Source organism: Bombina bombina, chromosome 6, assembly GCF_027579735.1.
Source record: "Bombina bombina isolate aBomBom1 chromosome 6, aBomBom1.pri, whole genome shotgun sequence".
Taxonomy (NCBI): domain Eukaryota; kingdom Metazoa; phylum Chordata; class Amphibia; order Anura; family Bombinatoridae; genus Bombina; species Bombina bombina.
This window is the reverse complement of record NC_069504.1, coordinates 26,782,609-26,805,017: the sequence shown is the minus strand read 5'-3', so window position 1 is coordinate 26,805,017 and position 22,409 is coordinate 26,782,609. Positions and strand designations below refer to the sequence as shown.

Genomic DNA, 22,409 nt, shown 5'->3' with positions numbered 1-22,409 from the left:
TGGTCTCTAGCCATTAGCAGTATATATTTATGTTTTCTAGCTGTGAGCAGTTTGTGTTCTTGGTCTCAAGGGTTAAACATATAGTTAAAGGCCTGCATGGATGGTAGCTACAACAGATTGCAAGTACTGAGCACCAACAGTTTCTTAGAACATTTTATTTTAGCTTTAAACAGTATCTTTATATGTCTGATAATGAGTGGAGGACAGGGGTGGCAGTTTATGCATTTAACTCCTTTACAGGTATTAACTAAATACTGCTCAGGGGAAGACAAAGAGCAGTTAATGTCCCTTTAATGTAAATGCACAAATGTTGTAAAGACCTAAACCCTAAAATGATTTTATACAAAGCACCTGAGCAGCAGCCAATGGGCTGCCATACGGACGTATACACAGTGCTATGATTGGATGCTGAGCAGCTGTCTATATAAAATAAAGAATAGAACGGAGAATAATAATTACAGCGAGATTGACCCGTAGGTCTGACCTCCCGCCTGTAGGTGGCGCTGTGACCACCGGTACAATCAGTCTCTATGGCTGCTTCCAAAAACACGTGCGTTTAATACAGCAACATAAACCCACTGAGCGGAGACAGGTAGGTGCGCGTGAGACATACAGCATGCCGGTGTGCGCGTGAGACATACAGCAGGCAGGTGTGCGCGTGAGACATACAGCATGCAGGTGTGCGCGTGAGACATACAGCAGGCAGGTGTGCGCGTGAGACATACAGCATGCAGGGGTGCGCGTGAGACATACAGCATGCAGGTGTGCGCGTGAGACATACAGCATGCAGGTGTGCGCGTGAGACATACAGCAGGCAGGTGTGCGCGTGAGACATACAGCATGCAGGTGTGCGCGTGAGACATACAGCATGCAGGTGTGCGCGTGTGACATACAGCATGCAGGTGTGCGCGTGTGACATACAGGTGTGCGCGTGAGACATACAGCATGCAGGTGTGCGCGTGTGACATACAGGTGTGCGCGTGAGACATACAGCATGCAGGTGTGCGCGTGTGACATACAGGTGTGCGCGTGAGACATACAGCATGCAGGTGTGCGCGTGTGACATACAGGTGTGCGCGTGAGACATACAGCATGCAGGTGTGCGCGTGTGACATACAGGTGTGCGCGTGAGACATACAGCATGCAGGTGTGCGCGTGAGACATACAGCATGCAGGTGTGCGCGTGAGACATACAGCATGCAGGGGTGCGCGTGTGGCATGCAGGTGCGCGCGTGAGCCATACGGCATGCAGGTGCGCGCGTGAGCCATACGGCATGCAGGTGCGCGCGTGAGCCATACGGCATGCAGGTGCGCGCGTGAGCCATACGGCATGCAGGTGCGCGCGTGAGCCATACGGCATGCAGGTGCGCGCGTGAGCCATACGGCATGCAGGTGCGCGCGTGAGCCATACGGCATGCAGGTGCGCGCGTGAGCCATACGGCATGCAGGTGCGCGCGTGAGCCATACGGCATGCAGGTGCGCGCGTGAGCCATACGGCATGCAGGTGCGCGCGTGAGCCATACGGCATGCAGGTGCGCGCGTGAGCCATACGGCATGCAGGTGCGCGCGTGAGCCATACGGCATGCAGGTGCGCGCGTGAGCCATACGGCATGCAGGTGCGCGCGTGAGCCATACGGCATGCAGGTGCGCGCGTGAGCCATACGGCATGCAGGTGCGCGCGTGAGCCATACGGCATGCAGGTGCGCGCGTGAGCCATACGGCATGCAGGTGCGCGCGTGAGCCATACGGCATGCAGGTGGCGCGCGTGAGCCATACGGCATGCAGGTTGCTCGCGTGAGCCATACGGCATGCAGGTGCGCGCGTGAGCCATACGGCATGCAGGTGGCGCGCGTGAGCCATACGGCATGCAGGTGCTCGCGTGAGGCCATACGGCATGCAGGTGCGCGCGTGAGCCATACGGCAGCAGTGGCGCGCGTGAGCCATACGGCATGCAGGTGCGCGCGTGAGCCATACGGCATGCAGGTTGCGCGCGTGGAGCCATACGGCATGCAGGTGCGCGCGTGAGCCATCACGGCATGCAGGTGCGCCGCGGAGCCATACGGCATGCAGGTGCGCGCGTGAGCCATACGGCATGCAGGTGCGCGCGTGAGCCATACGGCATGCAGGTTGCGCGCGTGAGGCCATACGGCATGCAGGTGCGCGCGTGAGCCATACGGCATGCAGGTGCGCGCGTGAGCCATACGGCATGCAGGTGCGCGCGTGAGCCATACGGCATGCAGGTGCGCGCGTGAGCCATACGGCATGCAGGTGCGCGCGTGAGCCATACGGCATGCAGGTGCGCGCGTGAGCCATACGGCATGCAGGTGCGCGCGTGAGCCATACGGCATGCAGGTGCGCGCGTGAGCCATACGGCATGCAGGGTGCGCGCGTGAGCCATACGGCATGCAGGTGCGCGCGTGAGCCATACGGCATGCAGGTGCGCGCGTGAGCCATACGGCATGCAGGTGCGCGCGTGAGCCATACGGCATGCAGGTGCGCGCGTGAGCCATACGGCATGCAGGTGCGCGCGTGAGCCATACGGCATGCAGGTGCGCGCGTGAGCCATACGGCATGCAGGTGCGCGCGGTGAGCCATACGCCATGCAGGTGCGCGCGTGAGCCATACGGCATGCAGGTGCGCGCGTGAGCCATACGGCATGCCGGTGCGCGCGTGAGCCATACGGCATGCAGGTGCGCGCGTGAGCCATACGGCATGCAGGTGCGCGCGTGAGCCATACGGCATGCAGGTGCGCGCGTGAGCCATACGGCATGCAGGTGCGCGCGTGAGCCATACGGCATGCAGGTGCGCGCGTGAGCCATACGGCATGCAGGTGCGCGCGTGAGCCATACGGCATGCAGGTGCGCGCGTGAGCCATACGGCATGCAGGTGCGCGCGTGAGCCATACGGCATGCAGGTGCGCGCGTGAGCCATACGGCATGCAGGTGCGCGCGTGAGCCATACGGCATGCAGGTGCGCGCGTGAGCCATACGGCATGCAGGTGCGCGCGTGAGCCATACGGCATGCAGGTGCGCGCGTGAGCCATACGGCATGCAGGTGCGCGCGTGAGCCATACGGCATGCAGGTGCGCGCGTGAGCCATACGGCATGCAGGTGCGCGCGTGAGCCATACGGCATGCAGGTGCGCGCGTGAGCCATACGGCATGCAGGTGCGCGCGTGAGCCATACGGCATGCAGGTGCGCGCGTGAGCCATACGGCATGCAGGTGCGCGCGTGAGCCATACGGCATGCAGGTGCGCGCGTGAGCCATACGGCATGCAGGTGCGCGCGTGAGCCATACGGCATGCAGGTGCGCGCGTGAGCCATACGGCATGCAGGTGCGCGCGTGAGCCATACGGCATGCAGGTGCGCGCGTGAGCCATACGGCATGCAGGTGCGCGCGTGAGCCATACGGCATGCAGGTGCGCGCGTGAGCCATACGGCATGCAGGTGCGCGCGTGAGCCATACGGCATGCAGGTGCGCGCGTGAGCCATACGGCATGCAGGTGCGCGCGTGAGCCATACGGCATGCAGGTGCGCGCGTGAGCCATACGGCATGCAGGTGCGCGCGTGAGCCATACGGCATGCAGGTGCGCGCGTGAGCCATACGGCATGCAGGTGCGCGCGTGAGCCATACGGCATGCAGGTGCGCGCGTGAGCCATACGGCATGCAGGTGCGCGCGTGAGCCATACGGCATGCAGGTGCGCGCGTGAGCCATACGGCATGCAGGTGCGCGCGTGAGCCATACGGCATGCAGGTGCGCGCGTGAGCCATACGGCATGCAGGTGCGCGCGTGAGCCATACGGCATGCAGGTGCGCGCGTGAGCCATACGGCATGCAGGTGCGCGCGTGAGCCATACGGCATGCAGGTGCGCGCGTGAGCCATACGGCATGCAGGTGCGCGCGTGAGCCATACGGCATGCAGGTGCGCGCGTGAGCCATACGGCATGCAGGTGCGCGCGTGAGCCATACGGCATGCAGGTGCGCGCGTGAGCCATACGGCATGCAGGTGCGCGCGTGAGCCATACGGCATGCAGGTGCGCGCGTGAGCCATACGGCATGCAGGTGCGCGCGTGAGCCATACGGCATGCAGGTGCGCGCGTGAGCCATACGGCATGCAGGTGCGCGCGTGAGCCATACGGCATGCAGGTGCGCGCGTGAGCCATACGGCATGCAGGTGCGCGCGTGAGCCATACAGCATGCAGGTGCGCGCGTGAGACATACAGCATGCAGGTGCGCGCGTGAGCCATACAGCATGCAGGTGCGCGCGTGAGCCATACAGCATGCAGGTGCGCGCGTGAGCCATACAGGCATGCAGGTGCGCGCGTGAGCCATACAGCATGCAGGTGCGCGCGTGAGCCATACAGCATGCAGGTGCGCGCGTGAGCCATACAGCATGCAGGTGCGCGCGTGAGCCATACAGCATGCAGGTGCGCGCGTGAGCCATACAGCATGCAGGTGCGCGCGTGAGCCATACAGCATGCAGGTGCGCGCGTGAGCCATACAGCATGCAGGTGCGCGCGTGAGCCATACAGCATGCAGGTGCGCGCGTGAGCCATACAGCAGGCAGGTGCGCGCGTGAGCCATACAGCATGCAGGTGCGCGCGTGAGCCATACAGCATGCAGGTGCGCGCGTGAGCCATACAGCATGCAGGTGCGCGCGTGAGCCATACAGCATGCAGGTGCGCGCGTGAGCCATACAGCATGCAGGTGCGCGCGTGAGCCATACGGCATGCAGGTGCGCGCGTGAGCCATACGGCATGCAGGTGCGCGCGTGAGCCATACGGCATGCAGGTGCGCGCGTGAGCCATACAGCATGCAGGTGCGCGCGTGAGCCATACGGCATGCAGGTGCGCGCGTGAGCCATACGGCATGCAGGTGCGCGCGTGAGCCATACGGCATGCAGGTGCGCGCGTGAGCCATACTGCATGCAGGTGCGCGCGTGAGCCATACAGCATGCAGGTGCGCGCGTGAGCCATACGGCATGCAGGTGCGCGCGTGAGCCATACGGCATGCAGGTGCGCGCGTGAGCCATACAGCATGCAGGTGCGCGCGTGAGCCATACAGCATGCAGGTGCGCGCGTGAGACATACGGCATGCAGGTGCGCGCGTGAGCCATACGGCATGCAGGTGCGCGCGTGAGCCATCAGGCATGCAGGTGCGCGCGTGAGCCATTCGGCATGCAGGTGCGCGCGTGAGCCATACGGCATGCAGGTGCGCGCGTGAGCCATACGGCATGCAGGTGCGCGCGTGAGCCATACGGCATGCAGGTGCGCGCGTGAGCCATACGGCATGCAGGTGCGCGCGTGAGCCATACGGCATGCAGGTGCGCGCGTGAGCCATACGGCATGCAGGTGCGCGCGTGAGCCATACGGCATGCAGGTGCGCGCGTGAGCCATACGGCATGCAGGTGCGCGCGTGAGCCATACGGCAGGCAGGTGCGCGCGTGAGCCATACGGCAGGCAGGTGCGCGCGTGAGCCATACGGCATGCAGGTGCGCGCGTGAGCCATACGGCAGGCAGGTGCGCGCGTGAGCCATACGGCAGGCAGGTGCGCGCGTGAGCCATACGGCATGCCGGTGCGCGCGTGAGCCATACGGCATGCCGGTGCGCGCGTGAGACATACGGCAGGCCGGTGCGCGCGTGAGACATGCAGGTGTGCGCGTGAGACATGCAGGTGTGCGCGTGAGACATACAGCAGGCAGGTGTGCGCGTGAGACATGCAGGTGTGCGCGTGAGACATACAGCAGGCAGGTGTGCGCGTGAGACATACAGCAGGCAGGTGTGCGCGTGAGACATACAGCATGCAGGTGTGCGCGTGAGACATACAGCATGCAGGTGTGCGAGTGAGACATACAGCAGGCAGGTGTGCGCGTGAGACATACAGCATGCAGGTGTGCGCGTGAGACATACAGCAGGCAGGTGCGCGCGTGAGACATACAGCAGGCAGGTGTGCGCGCGTGAGACATACAGCAGGCAGGTGCGCGCGTGAGACATACAGCATGCAGGTGCGCGCGTGAGACATACAGCAGGCAGGTGCGCGCGTGAGACATACAGCAGGCCGGTGCGCGCGTGAGACATGCAGGTGTGCGCGTGAGACATGCAGGTGTGCGCGTGAGACATGCAGGTGTGCGCGTGAGACATACAGCAGGCAGGTGTGCGCGTGAGACATACAGCATGCCGGTGTGCGCGTGAGACATACAGCATGCAGGTGTGCGCGTGAGACATACAGCATGCAGGTGTGCGCGTGAGACATACAGGTGTGCGCGTGAGACATACAGGTGTGCGCGTGAGACATACAGTATGCAGGTGTGCGCGTGAGACATACAGTATGCAGGTGTGCGCGTGAGACATACAGCATGCCGGTGTGCGCGTGAGACATACAGCATGCAGGTGTGCGCGTGAGACATACAGCATGCAGGTGTGCGCGTGAGACATACAGGTGTGCGCGTGAGACATACAGGTGTGCGCGTGAGACATACAGCATGCAGGTGTGCGCGTGAGACATACAGCAGGCAGGTGTGCGCGTGAGACATACAGTATGCAGGTGTGCGCGTGAGACATACAGCATGCCGGTGTGCGCGTGAGACATACGGTATGCAGGTGTGCGCGTGAGACATACGGCATGCAGGTGTGCGCGTGAGACATACGGCATGCAGGTGTGCGCGTGAGACATACAGTATGCAGGTGTGCGCGTGAGACATACAGCATGCCGGTGTGCGCGTGAGACATACAGCATGCAGGTGTGCGCGTGAGACATACAGCATGCAGGTGTGCGCGTGAGACATACAGGTGTGCGCGTGAGACATGCAGGTGTGCGCGTGAGACATGCAGGTGTGCGCGTGAGACATGCAGGTGTGCGCGTGAGACATACAGGTGTGCGCGTGAGACATACAGGTGTGCGCGTGAGACATACAGCATGCAGGTGTGCGCGTGAGACATACAGCAGGCAGGTGTGCGCGTGAGACATACAGGTGTGCGCGTGAGACATACAGGTGTGCGCGTGAGACATACAGCAGGCAGGTGTGCGCGTGAGACATACAGCATGCAGGTGTGCGCGTGAGACATACAGCAGGCAGGTGTGCGCGTGAGACATACAGCAGGCAGGTGTGCGCGTGAGACATACAGCATGCCGGTGTGCGCGTGAGACATACAGCATGCAGGTGTGCGCGTGAGACATACAGCAGGCAGGTGTGCGCGTGAGACATACAGTATGCAGGTGTGCGCGTGAGACATACAGCATGCCGGTGTGCGCGTGAGACATACAGCAGGCAGGTGTGCGCGTGAGACATACAGGTGTGCGCGTGAGACATACAGCAGGCAGGTGTGCGCGTGAGACATACAGGTGTGCGCGTGAGACATACAGCATGCAGGTGTGCGCGTGAGACATACAGCATGCAGGGGGTGCGCGTGAGACATACAGCATGCCGGTGTGCGCGTGAGACATACAGCATGCAGGTGTGCGCGTGAGACATACAGCAGGCAGGTGTGCGCGTGAGACATACAGCATGCAGGGGTGCGCGTGAGACATACAGCATGCAGGTGTGCGCGTGAGACATACAGCATGCAGGTGTGCGCGTGAGACATACAGCAGGCAGGTGTGCGCGTGAGACATACAGCATGCAGGTGTGCGCGTGAGACATACAGCATGCAGGTGTGCGCGTGAGACATACAGCATGCAGGTGTGCGCGTGAGACATACAGCATGCAGGTGTGCGCGTGTGACATACAGGTGTGCGCGTGAGACATACAGCATGCAGGTGTGCGCGTGAGACATACAGCATGCAGGTGTGCGCGTGAGACATACAGCAGGCAGGTGTGCGCGTGTGACATACAACAGGCAGGTGTGCGCGTGAGACATACAGCAGGCAGGTGTGCGCGTGAGACATACAGCATGCAGGTGTGCGCGTGAGACATACAGCATGCAGGTGTGCGCGTGAGACATACAGCATGCAGGTGTGCGCGTGAGACATACAGCATGCAGGTGTGCGCGTGAGACATACAGCATGCAGGTGCGCGCGTGAGACATACAGCATGCAGGTGCGCGCGTGAGACATACAGCATGCAGGTGCGCGCGTGTGACATACAACATGCAGGTGTGCGCGTGAGACATACAACATGCAGGTGTGCGCGTGAGACATACAGCATGCAGGTGTGCGCGTGTGACATACGGCATGCAGGTGTGCGCGTGTGACATACGGCATGCAGGTGTGCGCGTGTGACATACGGCATGCAGGTGTGCGCGTGAGACATACGGCATGCAGGTGTGCGCGTGAGACATACGGCATGCAGGTGTGCGCGTGAGACATACGGCATGCAGGTGTGCGCGTGAGACATACGGCATGCAGGTGTGCGCGTGAGACATACGGCATGCAGGTGTGCGCGTGAGACATACAGCAGGCAGGTGTGCGCGTGAGACATACAGCAGGCAGGTGTGCGCGTGAGACATACAGCATGCAGGTGTGCGCGTGAGACATACAGCAGGCAGGTGTGCGCGTGAGACATACAGCAGGCAGGTGTGCGCGTGAGACATACAGCATGCAGGTGTGCGCGTGTGACATACAGCATGCAGGTGTGCGCGTGAGACATACAGCATGCAGGTGTGCGCGTGAGACATACAGCAGGCAGGTGTGCGCGTGAGACATACAGCATGCAGGTGTGCGCGTGAGACATACAGCATGCAGGGGTGCGCGTGTGACATACAGGTGTGCGCGTGAGCCATACAGCATGCGCGCGTGAGCCATACAGCATGCAGGTGCGCGCGAGAGCCATACAGCATGCAGGTGCGCGCGTGAGCCATACAGCATGCAGGTGCGCGCGTGAGCCATACAGCATGCAGGTGCGCGCGTGAGCCATACAGCATGCAGGTGCTACGCGTGAGCCATACCAGCATGCAGGTGCGCGCGTGAGCCATACAGCATGCAGGTGCGCGCGTGAGCCATACAGCATGCAGGTGCGCGCGTGAGCCATACAGCATGCAGGTGCGCGCGTGAGCCATACAGCATGCAGGTGCGCGCGTGAGCCATACAGCATGCAGGTGCGCGCGTGAGCCATACAGCATGCAGGTGCGCGCGCGAGCCATACAGCATGCAGGTGCGCGCGCGAGCCATACAGCATGCAGGTGCGCGCGCGAGCCATACAGCATGCAGGTGCGCGCGCGAGCCATACAGCATGCAGGTGCGCGCGCGAGCCATACAGCATGCAGGGTGCGCGCAGTGAGGCCATACAGCATGCAGGTGCGCGCGTTGAGCCATACAGCATGCAGGTGCGCGCGTGAGCCATACAGCAGGCAGGTGTGCGCGTGAGACATACAGCAGGCAGGTGTGCGCGCGTGAGACATACAGCAGGCAGGTGTGCGCGCCTGAGACATACAGCAGGCAGGTGTGCGCGCCTGAGACATACAGCAGGCAGGTGCGCGCGTGAGACATACAGCAGGCAGGTGCGCGCGTGAGACATACAGCAGGCAGGTGCGCGCGTGAGACATACAGCAGGCAGGTGTGCGCGCGTGAGACATACAGCAGGCAGGTGTGCGCGCGTGAGACATACAGCATGCAGGTGTGCGCGTGAGACATACAGCATGCAGGTGTGCGCGTGAGACATACAGCATGCAGGTGTGCGCGTGAGACATACAGCAGGCAGGTGTGCGCGTGAGACATACAGCAGGCAGGTGTGCGCGTGAGACATACAGCAGGCAGGTGTGCGCGTGAGACATACAGCATGCCGGTGTGCGCGTGAGACATACAGCAGGCAGGTGTGCGCGTGAGACATACAGCAGGCAGGTGTGCGCGTGAGACATACAGCAGGCAGGTGTGCGCGTGAGACATACAGCAGGCAGGTGTGCGCGTGAGACATACAGCATGCCGGTGTGCGCGTGAGACATACAGCAGGCAGGGGTGCGCGTGAGACATACAGCATGCAGGTGTGCGCGTGAGACATACAGCATGCCGGTGTGCGCGTGAGACATACAGCAGGCAGGTGTGCGCGTGAGACATACAGCATGCCGGTGTGCGCGTGAGACATACAGCAGGCAGGTGTGCGCGTGAGACATACAGCATGCAGGTGTGCGCGTGAGACATACAGCATGCAGGTGTGCGCGTGAGACATACAGCAGGCAGGTGTGCGCGTGAGACATACAGGTGTGCGCGTGAGACATACAGGTGTGCGCGTGAGACATACAGCATGCAGGTGTGCGCGTGAGACATACAGCATGCAGGTGTGCGCGTGAGACATACAGCATGCAGGTGTGCGCGTGAGACATACAGCATGCCGGTGTGCGCGTGAGACATACAGCATGCAGTTGTGCGCGTGAGACATACAGCAGGCAGGTGTGCGCGTGAGACATACAGCAGGCAGGTGTGCGCGTGAGACATACAGCATGCAGGTGTGCGCGTGAGACATACAGCATGCAGGTGTGCGCGTGAGACATACGGCAGGCAGGTGTGCGCGTGAGACATACGGCAGGCAGGTGTGCGCGTGAGACATACGGCATGCAGGTGTGCGCGTGAGACATACAGCATGCAGTTGTGCGCGTGAGACATACAGCAGGCAGGTGTGCACGTGAGACATACAACAGGCAGGTGTGCGCGTGAGACATACAGTATGCAGGGGTGCGCGTGAGACATACAGCAGGCCGGTGTGCGCGTGAGACATACAGCAGGCAGGTGTGCGCGTGAGACATGCAGGTGTGCGCGTGAGACATACAGCATGCAGGTGTGCGCGTGAGACATGCAGGTGTGCGCGTGAGACATACAGCAGGCAGGTGTGCGCGTGAGACATACAGCAGGCAGGTGTGCGCGTGAGACATACAGCAGGCAGGTGTGCGCGTGAGACATACAGCATGCAGGTGTGCGCGTGAGACATACAGCATGCAGGTGTGCGCGTGAGACATACAGCAGGCCGGTGTGCGCGTGAGACATACAGCAGGCCGGTGTGCGCGTGAGACATACAGCAGGCAGGTGTGCGCGTGAGACATACAGCAGGCCGGTGTGCGCGTGAGACATACAGCAGGCAGGTGTGCGCGTGAGACATACAACAGGCAGGTGTGCGCGTGAGACATACAACAGGCAGGTGTGCGCGTGAGACATACAACAGGTGTGCGCGTGAGACATACAACATGCAGGTGTGCGCGTGAGACATACAACATGCAGGTGTGCGCGTGAGACATACAGCATGCAGGTGTGCGCGTGAGACATACAACATGCAGGTGTGCGCGTGAGACATACAACAGGTGTGCGCGTGAGACATACAGCATGCAGGTGTGCGCGTGAGACATACAACAGGTGTGCGCGTGAGACATACAACATGCAGGTGTGCGCGTGAGACATACAGCATGCAGGTGTGCGCGTGAGACATACAACAGGCAGGTGTGCGCGTGAGACATACAACAGGCAGGTGTGCGCGTGAGACATACAGCAGGCCGGTGTGCGCGTGAGACATACAGCAGGCAGGTGTGCGCGTGAGACATGCAGGTGTGCGCGTGAGACATACAGCATGCAGGTGTGCGCGTGAGACATGCAGGTGTGCGCGTGAGACATACAGCAGGCAGGTGTGCGCGTGAGACATACAGCAGACAGGTGTGCGCGTGAGACATACAGCAGGCAGGTGTGCGCGTGAGACATACAGCATGCAGGTGTGCGCGTGAGACATACAGCATGCAGGTGTGCGCGTGAGACATACAGCAGGCCGGTGTGCGCGTGAGACATACAGCAGGCCGGTGTGCGCGTGAGACATACAGCAGGCAGGTGTGCGCGTGAGACATACAGCAGGCCGGTGTGCGCGTGAGACATACAGCAGGCAGGTGTGCGCGTGAGACATACAACAGGCAGGTGTGCGCGTGAGACATACAACAGGTGTGCGCGTGAGACATACAACATGCAGGTGTGCGCGTGAGACATACAACATGCAGGTGTGCGCGTGAGACATACAGCATGCAGGTGTGCGCGTGAGACATACAACATGCAGGTGTGCGCGTGAGACATACAACAGGTGTGCGCGTGAGACATACAACATGCAGGTGTGCGCGTGAGACATACAACAGGTGTGCGCGTGAGGCATACAGCATGCAGGTGTGCGCGTGAGACATACAACAGGTGTGCGCGTGAGACATACAACATGCAGGTGTGCGCGTGAGACATACAGCATGCAGGTGTGCGCGTGAGACATACAGCATGCAGGTGTGCGCGTGAGACATACAGCAGGCAGGTGTGCGCGTGAGACATACAGCATGCAGGTGTGCGCGTGAGACATACAACAGGTGTGCGCGTGAGACATACAGCATGCAGGTGTGCGCGTGAGACATACAGCATGCAGGTGTGCGCGTGAGACATACAGCAGGCAGGTGTGCGCGTGAGACATAAAGCATGCAGGTGTGCGCGTGAGACATACAGCATGCAGGTGTGCGCGTGAGACATACAGCAGGCAGGTGTGCACGTGAGACATACAGCAGGCAGGTGTGCGCGTGAGACATACAGCAGGCAGGTGTGCGCGTGAGACATACAGCAGGCAGGTGTGCGCGTGAGACATACAGTATGCAGGTGTGCGCGTGAGACATACAGTATGCAGGTGTGCGCGTGAGACATACAACATGCAGGTGTGCGCGTGAGACATACAACATGCAGGTGTGCGCGTGAGACATACAGCAGGCAGGTGTGCTCGTGAGACATACAACATGCAGGTGTGCGCGTGAGACATACAGCAGGCAGGTGTGCGCGTGAGACATACAGCAGGCAGGTGTGCTCGTGAGACATACAACATGCAGGTGTGCGCGTGAGACATACAGCAGGCAGGTGTGCGCGTGAGACATACAGCAGGCAGGTGTGCGCGTGAGACATACAGTATGCAGGTGTGCGCGTGAGACATACAACATGCAGGTGTGCGCGTGAGACATACAACATGCAGGTGTGCGCGTGAGACATACAGCAGGCAGGTGTGCGCGTGAGACATACAGCATGCAGGTGTGCGCGTGAGACATACGGCATGCAGGTGTGCGCGTGAGACATACAGCATGCAGTTGTGCGCGTGAGACATACAGCAGGCAGGTGTGCGCGTGAGACATACAACAGGCAGGTGTGCGCGTGAGACATACAGTATGCAGGGGTGCGCGTGAGACATACAACAGGCAGGTGTGCGCGTGAGACATACGGCATGCAGGTGTGCGCGTGAGACATACAACAGGCAGGTGTGCGCGTGAGACATACAGCAGGCCGGTGTGCGCGTGAGACATACAGCAGGCAGGTGTGCGCGTGAGACATGCAGGTGTGCGCGTGAGACATACAGCATGCAGGTGTGCGCGTGAGACATGCAGGTGTGCGCGTGAGACATACAGCAGGCAGGTGTGCGCGTGAGACATACAGCAGGCAGGTGTGCGCGTGAGACATACAGCAGGCAGGTGTGCGCGTGAGACATACAGTATGCAGGTGTGCGCGTGAGACATACAGTATGCAGGTGTGCGCGTGAGACATACAACATGCAGGTGTGCGCGTGAGACATACAACATGCAGGTGTGCGCGTGAGACATACAGCAGGCAGGTGTGCTCGTGAGACATACAACATGCAGGTGTGCGCGTGAGACATACAGCAGGCAGGTGTGCGCGTGAGACATACAGCAGGCAGGTGTGCTCGTGAGACATACAACATGCAGGTGTGCGCGTGAGACATACAGCAGGCAGGTGTGCGCGTGAGACATACAGCAGGCAGGTGTGCGCGTGAGACATACAGTATGCAGGTGTGCGCGTGAGACATACAACATGCAGGTGTGCGCGTGAGACATACAACATGCAGGTGTGCGCGTGAGACATACAGCAGGCAGGTGTGCGCGTGAGACATACAGCATGCAGGTGTGCGCGTGAGACATACGGCATGCAGGTGTGCGCGTGAGACATACAGCATGCAGTTGTGCGCGTGAGACATACAGCAGGCAGGTGTGCGCGTGAGACATACAACAGGCAGGTGTGCGCGTGAGACATACAGTATGCAGGGGTGCGCGTGAGACATACAACAGGCAGGTGTGCGCGTGAGACATACGGCATGCAGGTGTGCGCGTGAGACATACAACAGGCAGGTGTGCGCGTGAGACATACAGCAGGCCGGTGTGCGCGTGAGACATACAGCAGGCAGGTGTGCGCGTGAGACATGCAGGTGTGCGCGTGAGACATACAGCATGCAGGTGTGCGCGTGAGACATGCAGGTGTGCGCGTGAGACATACAGCAGGCAGGTGTGCGCGTGAGACATACAGCAGGCAGGTGTGCGCGTGAGACATACAGCAGGCAGGTGTGCGCGTGAGACATACAGCATGCAGGTGTGCGCGTGAGACATACAGCATGCAGGTGTGCGCGTGAGACATACAGCAGGCCGGTGTGCGCGTGAGACATACAGCAGGCCGGTGTGCGCGTGAGACATACAGCAGGCAGGTGTGCGCGTGAGACATACAGCAGGCCGGTGTGCGCGTGAGACATACAGCAGGCAGGTGTGCGCGTGAGACATACAGCAGGCAGGTGTGCGCGTGAGACATACAGCAGGCAGGTGTGCGCGTGAGACATACAGCATGCAGGTGTGCGCGTGAGACATACAGCATGCAGGTGTGCGCGTGAGACATACAACATGCAGGGGTGCGCGTGAGACATACAACATGCAGGGGTGCGCGTGAGACATACAACAGGCAGGTGTGCGCGTGTGACATACAGCATGCAGGTGTGCGCGTGTGACATACAGCATGCAGGTGTGCGCGTGTGACATACAGCATGCAGGGGTGCGCGTGAGACATACAACATGCAGGGGTGCGCGTGAGACATACAACAGGCAGGTGTGCGCGTGAGACATACAGCATGCAGGTGTGCGCGTGTGACATACAGCATGCAGGTGTGCGCGTGTGACATACAGCATGCAGGTGTGCGCGTGTGACATACAGCATGCAGGTGTGCGCGTGTGACATGCAGGTGTGCGCGTGTGACATGCAGGTGTGCGCGTGAGACATACAGCATGCAGGTGTGCGCGTGAGACATACAGCATGCAGGTGTGCGCGTGAGACATACAGCATGCAGGTGTGCGCGTGAGACATACAGCATGCAGGTGTGCGCGTGAGACATACAGCAGGCAGGTGTGCGCGTGAGACATACAGCATGCAGGTGTGCGCGTGAGACATACAGCATGCAGGGGTGCGCGTGAGACATACAGCATGCAGGGGTGCGCGTGAGACATACAGCAGGCAGGTGTGCGCGTGAGACATACAGTATGCAGGTGTGCGCGTGAGACATACAGTATGCAGGTGTGCGCGTGAGACATACAGCATGCAGGTGTGCGCGTGAGACATACAGCATGCAGGTGTGCGCGTGAGACATGCAGGTGTGCGCGTGAGACATACAGTATGCAGGTGTGCGCGTGAGACATACAGCATGCAGGTGTGCGCGTGAGACATACAGCATGCAGGTGTGCGCGTGAGACATACAGCATGCAGGTGTGCGCGTGAGACATACAGCATGCAGGTGTGCGCGTGAGACATGCAGGTGTGCGCGTGAGACATACAGGTGTGCGCGTGAGACATACAGCAGGCAGGGGTGCGCGTGAGACATACAACAGGTGTGCGCGTGAGACATACAGCATGCAGGTGTGCGCGTGAGACATACAGCATGCAGGTGTGCGCGTGAGACATACAGCAGGCAGGTGTGCGCGTGAGACATACAGCAGGCAGGTGTGCGCGTGAGACATACAGCAGGCAGGTGTGCGCGTGTGACATACAGCATGCAGGTGTGCGCGTGAGACATACAACATGCAGGGGTGCGCGTGAGACATACAACATGCAGGGGTGCGCGTGAGACATACAACATGCAGGGGTGCGCGTGAGACATACAACATGCAGGGGTGCGCGTGAGACATACAACATGCAGGGGTGCGCGTGAGACATACAACATGCAGGGGTGCGCGTGAGACATACAACAGGCAGGTGTGCGCGTGTGACATACAGCATGCAGGTGTGCGCGTGTGACATACAGCATGCAGGTGTGCGCGTGTGACATACAGCATGCAGGTGTGCGCGTGTGACATACAGCATGCAGGTGTGCGCGTGTGACATACAGCATGCAGGTGTGCGCGTGAGACATACAGCAGGCAGGTGTGCGCGTGAGACATACAGCATGCAGGTGTGCGCGTGAGACATACAGCATGCAGGTGTGCGCGTGTGACATACAGCATGCAGGTGTGCGCGTGTGACATACAGCATGCAGGTGTGCGCGTGAGACATACAGCATGCAGGTGTGCGCGTGAGACATACAGCATGCAGGTGTGCGCGTGAGACATACAGCATGCCGGTGTGCGCGTGAGACATACAGCAGGCAGGTGTGCGCGTGAGACATACAGCATGCAGGGGTGCGCGTGAGACATACAGCAGGCAGGTGTGCGCGTGAGACATACAGCATGCAGGGGTGCGCGTGAGACATACAGCAGGCAGGTGTGCGCGTGAGACATACAGCATGCAGGTGTGCGCGTGAGACATACAGCATGCAGGGGTGCGCGTGAGACATACAGCATGCAGGGGTGCGCGTGAGACATACAGCATGCAGGTGTGCGCGTCTGACATACAGCATGCAGGGGTGCGCGTGAGACATACAGCATGCAGGGGTGCGCGTGAGACATACAGCATGCAGGTGTGCGCGTGTGACATACAGCATGCAGGTGTGCGCGTGTGACATACAGCATGCAGGTGTGCGCGTGTGACATACAACATGCAGGGGTGCGCGTGAGACATACGGCATGCAGGTGTGCGCGTGAGACATACGGCATGCAGGGGTGCGCGTGAGACATACAACATGCAGGTGTGCGCGTGTGACATACAGCATGCAGGTGTGCGCGTGTGACATACAGCATGCAGGTGTGCGCGTGAGACATACAACATGCAGGGGTGCGCGTGAGACATACAACATGCAGGGGTGCGCGTGAGACATACAACATGCAGGGGTGCGCGTGAGACATACAGCATGCAGGTGTGCGCGTGTGACATACAGCATGCAGGTGTGCGCGTGTGACATACAGCATGCAGGTGTGCGCGTGTGACATACAGCATGCAGGTGAGCGCGTGTGACATACAGCATGCAGGTGTGCGCGTGAGACATACAGCATGCAGGTGTGCGCGTGAGACATACAGCATGCAGGTGTGCGCGTGAGACATACAGCATGCAGGTGTGCGCGTGTGACATACAACATGCCGGTGTGCGCGTGTGACATACAGCAGGCAGGTGTGCGCGTGAGACATACAGCAGGCAGGTGTGCGCGTGAGACATGCAGGTGTGCGCGTGAGACATACAGTATGCAGGTGTGCGCGTGAGACATACAGTATGCAGGTGTGCGCGTGAGACATACAGTATGCAGGTGTGCGCGTGAGACATACAGCATGCAGGTGTGCGCGTGAGACATGCAGGTGTGCGCGTGAGACATACAGTATGCAGGTGTGCGCGTGAGACATACAGCATACAGGTGTGCGCGTGAGACATACAGCATGCAGGTGTGCGCGTGAGACATACAGCATGCAGGTGTGCGCGTGAGACATACAGCATGCAGGTGTGCGCGTGAGACATACAGCATGCAGGTGTGCGCGTGAGACATACAGCATGCAGGTGTGCGCGTGAGACATGCAGGTGTGCGCGTGAGACATACAGTATGCAGGTGTGCGCGTGAGACATACGGCATGCAGGTGTGCGCGTGAGACATACAGTATGCAGGTGTGCGCGTGAGACATACAGCAGGCAGGTGTGCGCGTGAGACATACAGCAGGCAGGTGTGCGCGTGAGACATACAGCAGGCAGGTGTGCGCGTGAGACATACAGCAGGCAGGGGTGCGCGTGAGACATACAACAGGCAGGTGTGCGCGTGAGACATACAACAGGCAGGTGTGCGCGTGAGACATACAGCATGCAGGTGTGCGCGTGAGACATACAGCATGCAGGTGTGCGCGTGAGACATACAGCAGGCAGGTGTGCGCGTGAGACATACAGCAGGCCGGTGTGCGCGTGAGACATACAGCAGGCAGGTGTGCGCGTGAGACATACAGCAGGCAGGTGTGCGCGTGAGACATACAGCATGCAGGTGTGCGCGTGAGACATACAGCAGGCAGGTGTGCGCGTGAGACATACAGCAGGCAGGTGTGCGCGTGAGACATACAGCAGGCAGGTGTGCGCGTGAGACATACAGCAGGCCGGTGTGCGCGTGAGACATACAGCAGGCCGGTGTGCGCGTGAGACATACAGCAGGCAGGTGTGCGCGTGAGACATACAGCAGGCCGGTGTGCGCGTGAGACATACAGCAGGCAGGTGTGCGCGTGAGACATACAGCAGGCAGGTGTGCGCGTGAGACATACAGCATGCAGGTGTGCGCGTGAGACATACAGCATGCAGGTGTGCGCGTGAGACATACAGCATGCAGGTGTGCGCGTGAGACATACAACATGCAGGGGTGCGCGTGAGACATACAACATGCAGGGGTGCGCGTGAGACATACAACAGGCAGGTGTGCGCGTGTGACATACAGCATGCAGGTGTGCGCGTGTGACATACAGCATGCAGGTGTGCGCGTGTGACATACAGCATGCAGGGGTGCGCGTGAGACATACAACATGCAGGGGTGCGCGTGAGACATACAACAGGCAGGTGTGCGCGTGTGACATACAGCATGCAGGTGTGCGCGTGTGACATACAGCATGCAGGTGTGCGCGTGTGACATACAGCATGCAGGTGTGCGCGTGTGACATACAGCATGCAGGTGTGCGCGTGTGACATACAGCATGCAGGTGTGCGCGTGAGACATGCAGGTGTGCGCGTGAGACATACAGCATGCAGGTGTGCGCGTGAGACATACAGCATGCAGGTGTGCGCGTGAGACATACAGCAGGCAGGTGTGCGCGTGAGACATACAGCATGCAGGTGTGCGCGTGAGACATACAGCATGCAGGTGTGCGCGTGAGACATACAGCATGCAGGTGTGCGCGTGAGACATACAGCATGCAGGTGTGCGCGTGAGACATACAGCATGCAGGGGTGCGCGTGAGACATACAGCATGCAGGGGTGCGCGTGAGACATACAGCAGGCAGGTGTGCGCGTGAGACATACAGCATGCAGGTGTGCGCGTGAGACATACAGTATGCAGGTGTGCGCGTGAGACATACAGTATGCAGGTGTGCGCGTGAGACATACAGCATGCAGGTGTGCGCGTGAGACATACAACATGCAGGGGTGCGCGTGAGACATACAGCATGCAGGGGTGCGCGTGAGACATACGGCATGCAGGTGTGCACATGAGACATACGGCATGCAGGTGTGCGCGTGAGACATACGGCATGCAGGTGTGCACGTGAGACATACAGCATGCAGGTGTGCGCGTGTGACATACGGCATGCAGGGGTGCGCTTGAGACATACGGCATGCAGGTGTGTGCGTGAGACATAAAGCATGCAGGTGTGCGCGTGAGACATACAGCAGGCAGGTGTGCGCGTGAGACATACAGCAGGCAGGTGTGCGCGTGAGACATACAGCAGGCAGGTGTGCGCGTGAGACATACAGCAGGCAGGTGTGCGCGTGAGACATACAGCATGCAGGTGTGCGCGTGAGACATACAGCATGCAGGTGTGCGCGTGAGACATACAGCATGCAGTTGTGCGCGTGAGACATACGGCATGCAGGTGTGCGCGTGTGACATACGGCATGCAGGTGTGCACGTGAGACATACGGCATGCAGGTGTGCGCGTGAGACATACGGCATGCAGGTGTGCACGTGAGACATACAGCATGCAGGTGTGCGCGTGTGACATACAGCATGCAGGGGTGCGCTTGAGACATACGGCATGCAGGTGTGCGCGTGAGACATACGGCATGCAGGTGTGCGCGTGAGACATACAGCATGCAGGTGTGCGCGTGAGACATACAACATGCCGGTGTGCGCGTGAAACAGACAGCATGCAGGTGTGCGCGTGAGACATACAACATGCCGGTGTGCGCGTGAAACAGACAGCATGCCGGTGTGCGCGTGAGACATACAGCATGCCGGTGTGCGCGTGAGACATGCAGCGTGCAGGGGTGCGCGTGAGACATGCAACAGGCAGGTGTGCGCGTGAGACATACAGCATGCAGGTGTGCGCGTGAGACATACAGCATGCAGGTGTGCGCGTGAGAGAGCAGGCAAGGGGGGGATGCGCGAGAGAGCGAGACAGGGCAAGCAAGGTGGGGCACAAGAGAGAGCGAGACAGGGCAGGCAAGGGGGTGGGGTGAGAGAGAGCGAGACAGGGCAAGCAAGGTGGGGCACAAGAGAGAGCCAGATAGGGCAGGCAAGGGGGGGGGCAGCGTGAGAGAGAGCGAGACAGGGCAAGCAAGGGGGGGGCGCGAGAGAGAGCGAGACAGGGCAGGCAAGGGGGGGGGCGCGAGATAGGGCAAGCAAGGGGGGGGCTCGAGAGAGAGTAAGACAGGGCAGGCAAGGGGGGAGATACGTGAGAGAGCGAGACAGGGCAGGCAAGGTGGGGCACTAGAGAGAGCGAGACAGGGCAAGCAAGGTGGGGCACAAGAGAGAGCCAGACAAGCCAGGCAAGGGGGGGGGGGCGGCTCGCTTGAGAGAGAGCGAGACAGGGCAAGCAGGGGGGGTAGCGTGAGAGAGAGTGAGACAGGGCAAGCAAGGGGGGCGCGAGAGAGAGCGAGACAGGGCAGGCAAGGGGGGGGGCGCGAGAGAGAGCGAGACAGGGCAGGCGCGGGGGCGCGAGAGAGAGCGAGACAGGGCAGGGGGCGCGCGAGAGAAAGCGAGACAGGGCAGGCAAGGGGGGAGCGAGACAGGGCAGGCAAGGGGGGCGTGAGAGAGCGCGAGACAGGGCAGGCAAGGGGGGGCGCGAGAGAGAGCGAGACAGGGCAGGCAAGGTGGGGCACAAGAGAGAGCGAGACAGGGCAAGCAGGGGGGGTGTGCAAAAGAGAGCGAGATAATACCAGCAGGGGGTGCGTGAGAGTGCAGGGAGGGGGTGAGTGCGTGTATGACAATGCAGGGAGGGGGTGCGTGTATGACATTGCAGGTGGATTTGTGCGTGTGATGCTGGGTAACTGAGAGAAACTGTAGGCCAGTGCGGTGTCACTGCAAGATGGGAGTACATGGGACCCTGTATAATAAATAAAGGTTACCTTGTAGCCTCCAGTCCTTCCTCTCTCTATCTCCTACAGTTAGTGCCAATGTGCGCTGCTTCTGTCCCCTGCCATGTGTGACATTATATACTTGTGTTATAGGATGGATGTTTCTGCCTCTTGCTTCTCATCAGTATCTGATTTCTGCTCAGACTGTGGGTCAGTGCTGCCCGCCCCAGGTGCCCAGGACACGGTAACCTGCCCTCGCTGCTCGCACCGCACACTTGTAACAGGTACTGTGTATCACTGAACCATACACTAAGTGCTGTCATCTACTCTTATAAATATGTATATTTTATTAAATAAATGGCCTATCGGAATCATTGCTTTATCTTCTGTATATATTACACACAGCTAGTGGTTTCTCCTAGGTACACGGACATAAAGTACCTGGTAATTACAAGACTTGTGAGTATACTGATTAATCGATTAGGAAAGCTTTCACAATAATGATAGTAAAACATAGATAATACTATATAAACATACAAATATGATCTTTACGGGATGCTAAACCAAGGGCCGTAACTGCACTAACTGCTCATACTTTTGAGTTGTAGGCGGTTTAATGAAAGTAAATCCTTCCTGTATTTGGAAATATAATGAGTTATGGTTTATGTGGCAAGGTTGGCCAATAATTTGATCTCTCCATATGTTGGCAAGATAAATCACTGTAAAGTTTTGCTATATACTAAGTAATAGACGGTTTATTGTAAGTCTGTCTTATATTAGGAGAGTAAACACCTTAAAAGTATTGGAAGAGTTGGAGAGAAGAAAAATCAATCTTGATCCAGCAGGTAAAACAGTAATCAGCTTTATTCTTAAACAGTTCATATAACAGGAACAACACACACAGGTAAAAGGTTGTGCAGGTTCTGTTTGCTACTTGCGGGAGAGGAGGAGCCCGCTTTTTGGATCCGAGCAAGTTGATGTGACAGGCTGAAAAAACGCAAAAGTAAAAGGTGTCAGAGCAACCAAACGATAGCCAAGTACAGCCGTTTGAAGCAGCGTCCGCGGAAGTGGAGGTGGTTCTATATACGAAGGATTTTTGACTCACCGGTACGGGTAAGACCTCTGACCTGAAAGTGGAAGTATATGATAGAGGCGTCCGACGAGAGCGGTGAGTGCCTATAGAAGGCTGCTGTATATATATTATAATATCCACCGAAGCTGTATTGAACACATAGGCTGAGTACGGCTTTGCTTTATTGCACAATTGGTTTGCTAATCTGACACCGTGAAAACCTACCTTATTTTTATAGAGAAAACCCTATTAGAAAA

General features: G+C 59.3%; 1 protein-coding gene across 1 annotated transcript in view; it reads left to right on the top strand.

The window, feature by feature from the left end:
- The first annotated feature begins 484 nt into the window (after positions 1-484).
- POLR1H (RNA polymerase I subunit H) overlaps positions 485-22,409 on the top strand; it is an 83,083-nt gene continuing 61,158 nt past the window's right edge. Inside the window, exons 1-2 of the mRNA XM_053716332.1 lie at positions 485-592; positions 21,234-21,364. Coding sequence (XP_053572307.1) covers positions 21,235-21,364 — 130 coding nt within the window. The 5' untranslated portion in view covers positions 485-592; position 21,234. The remainder of the gene's footprint in view (positions 593-21,233; positions 21,365-22,409) is intronic.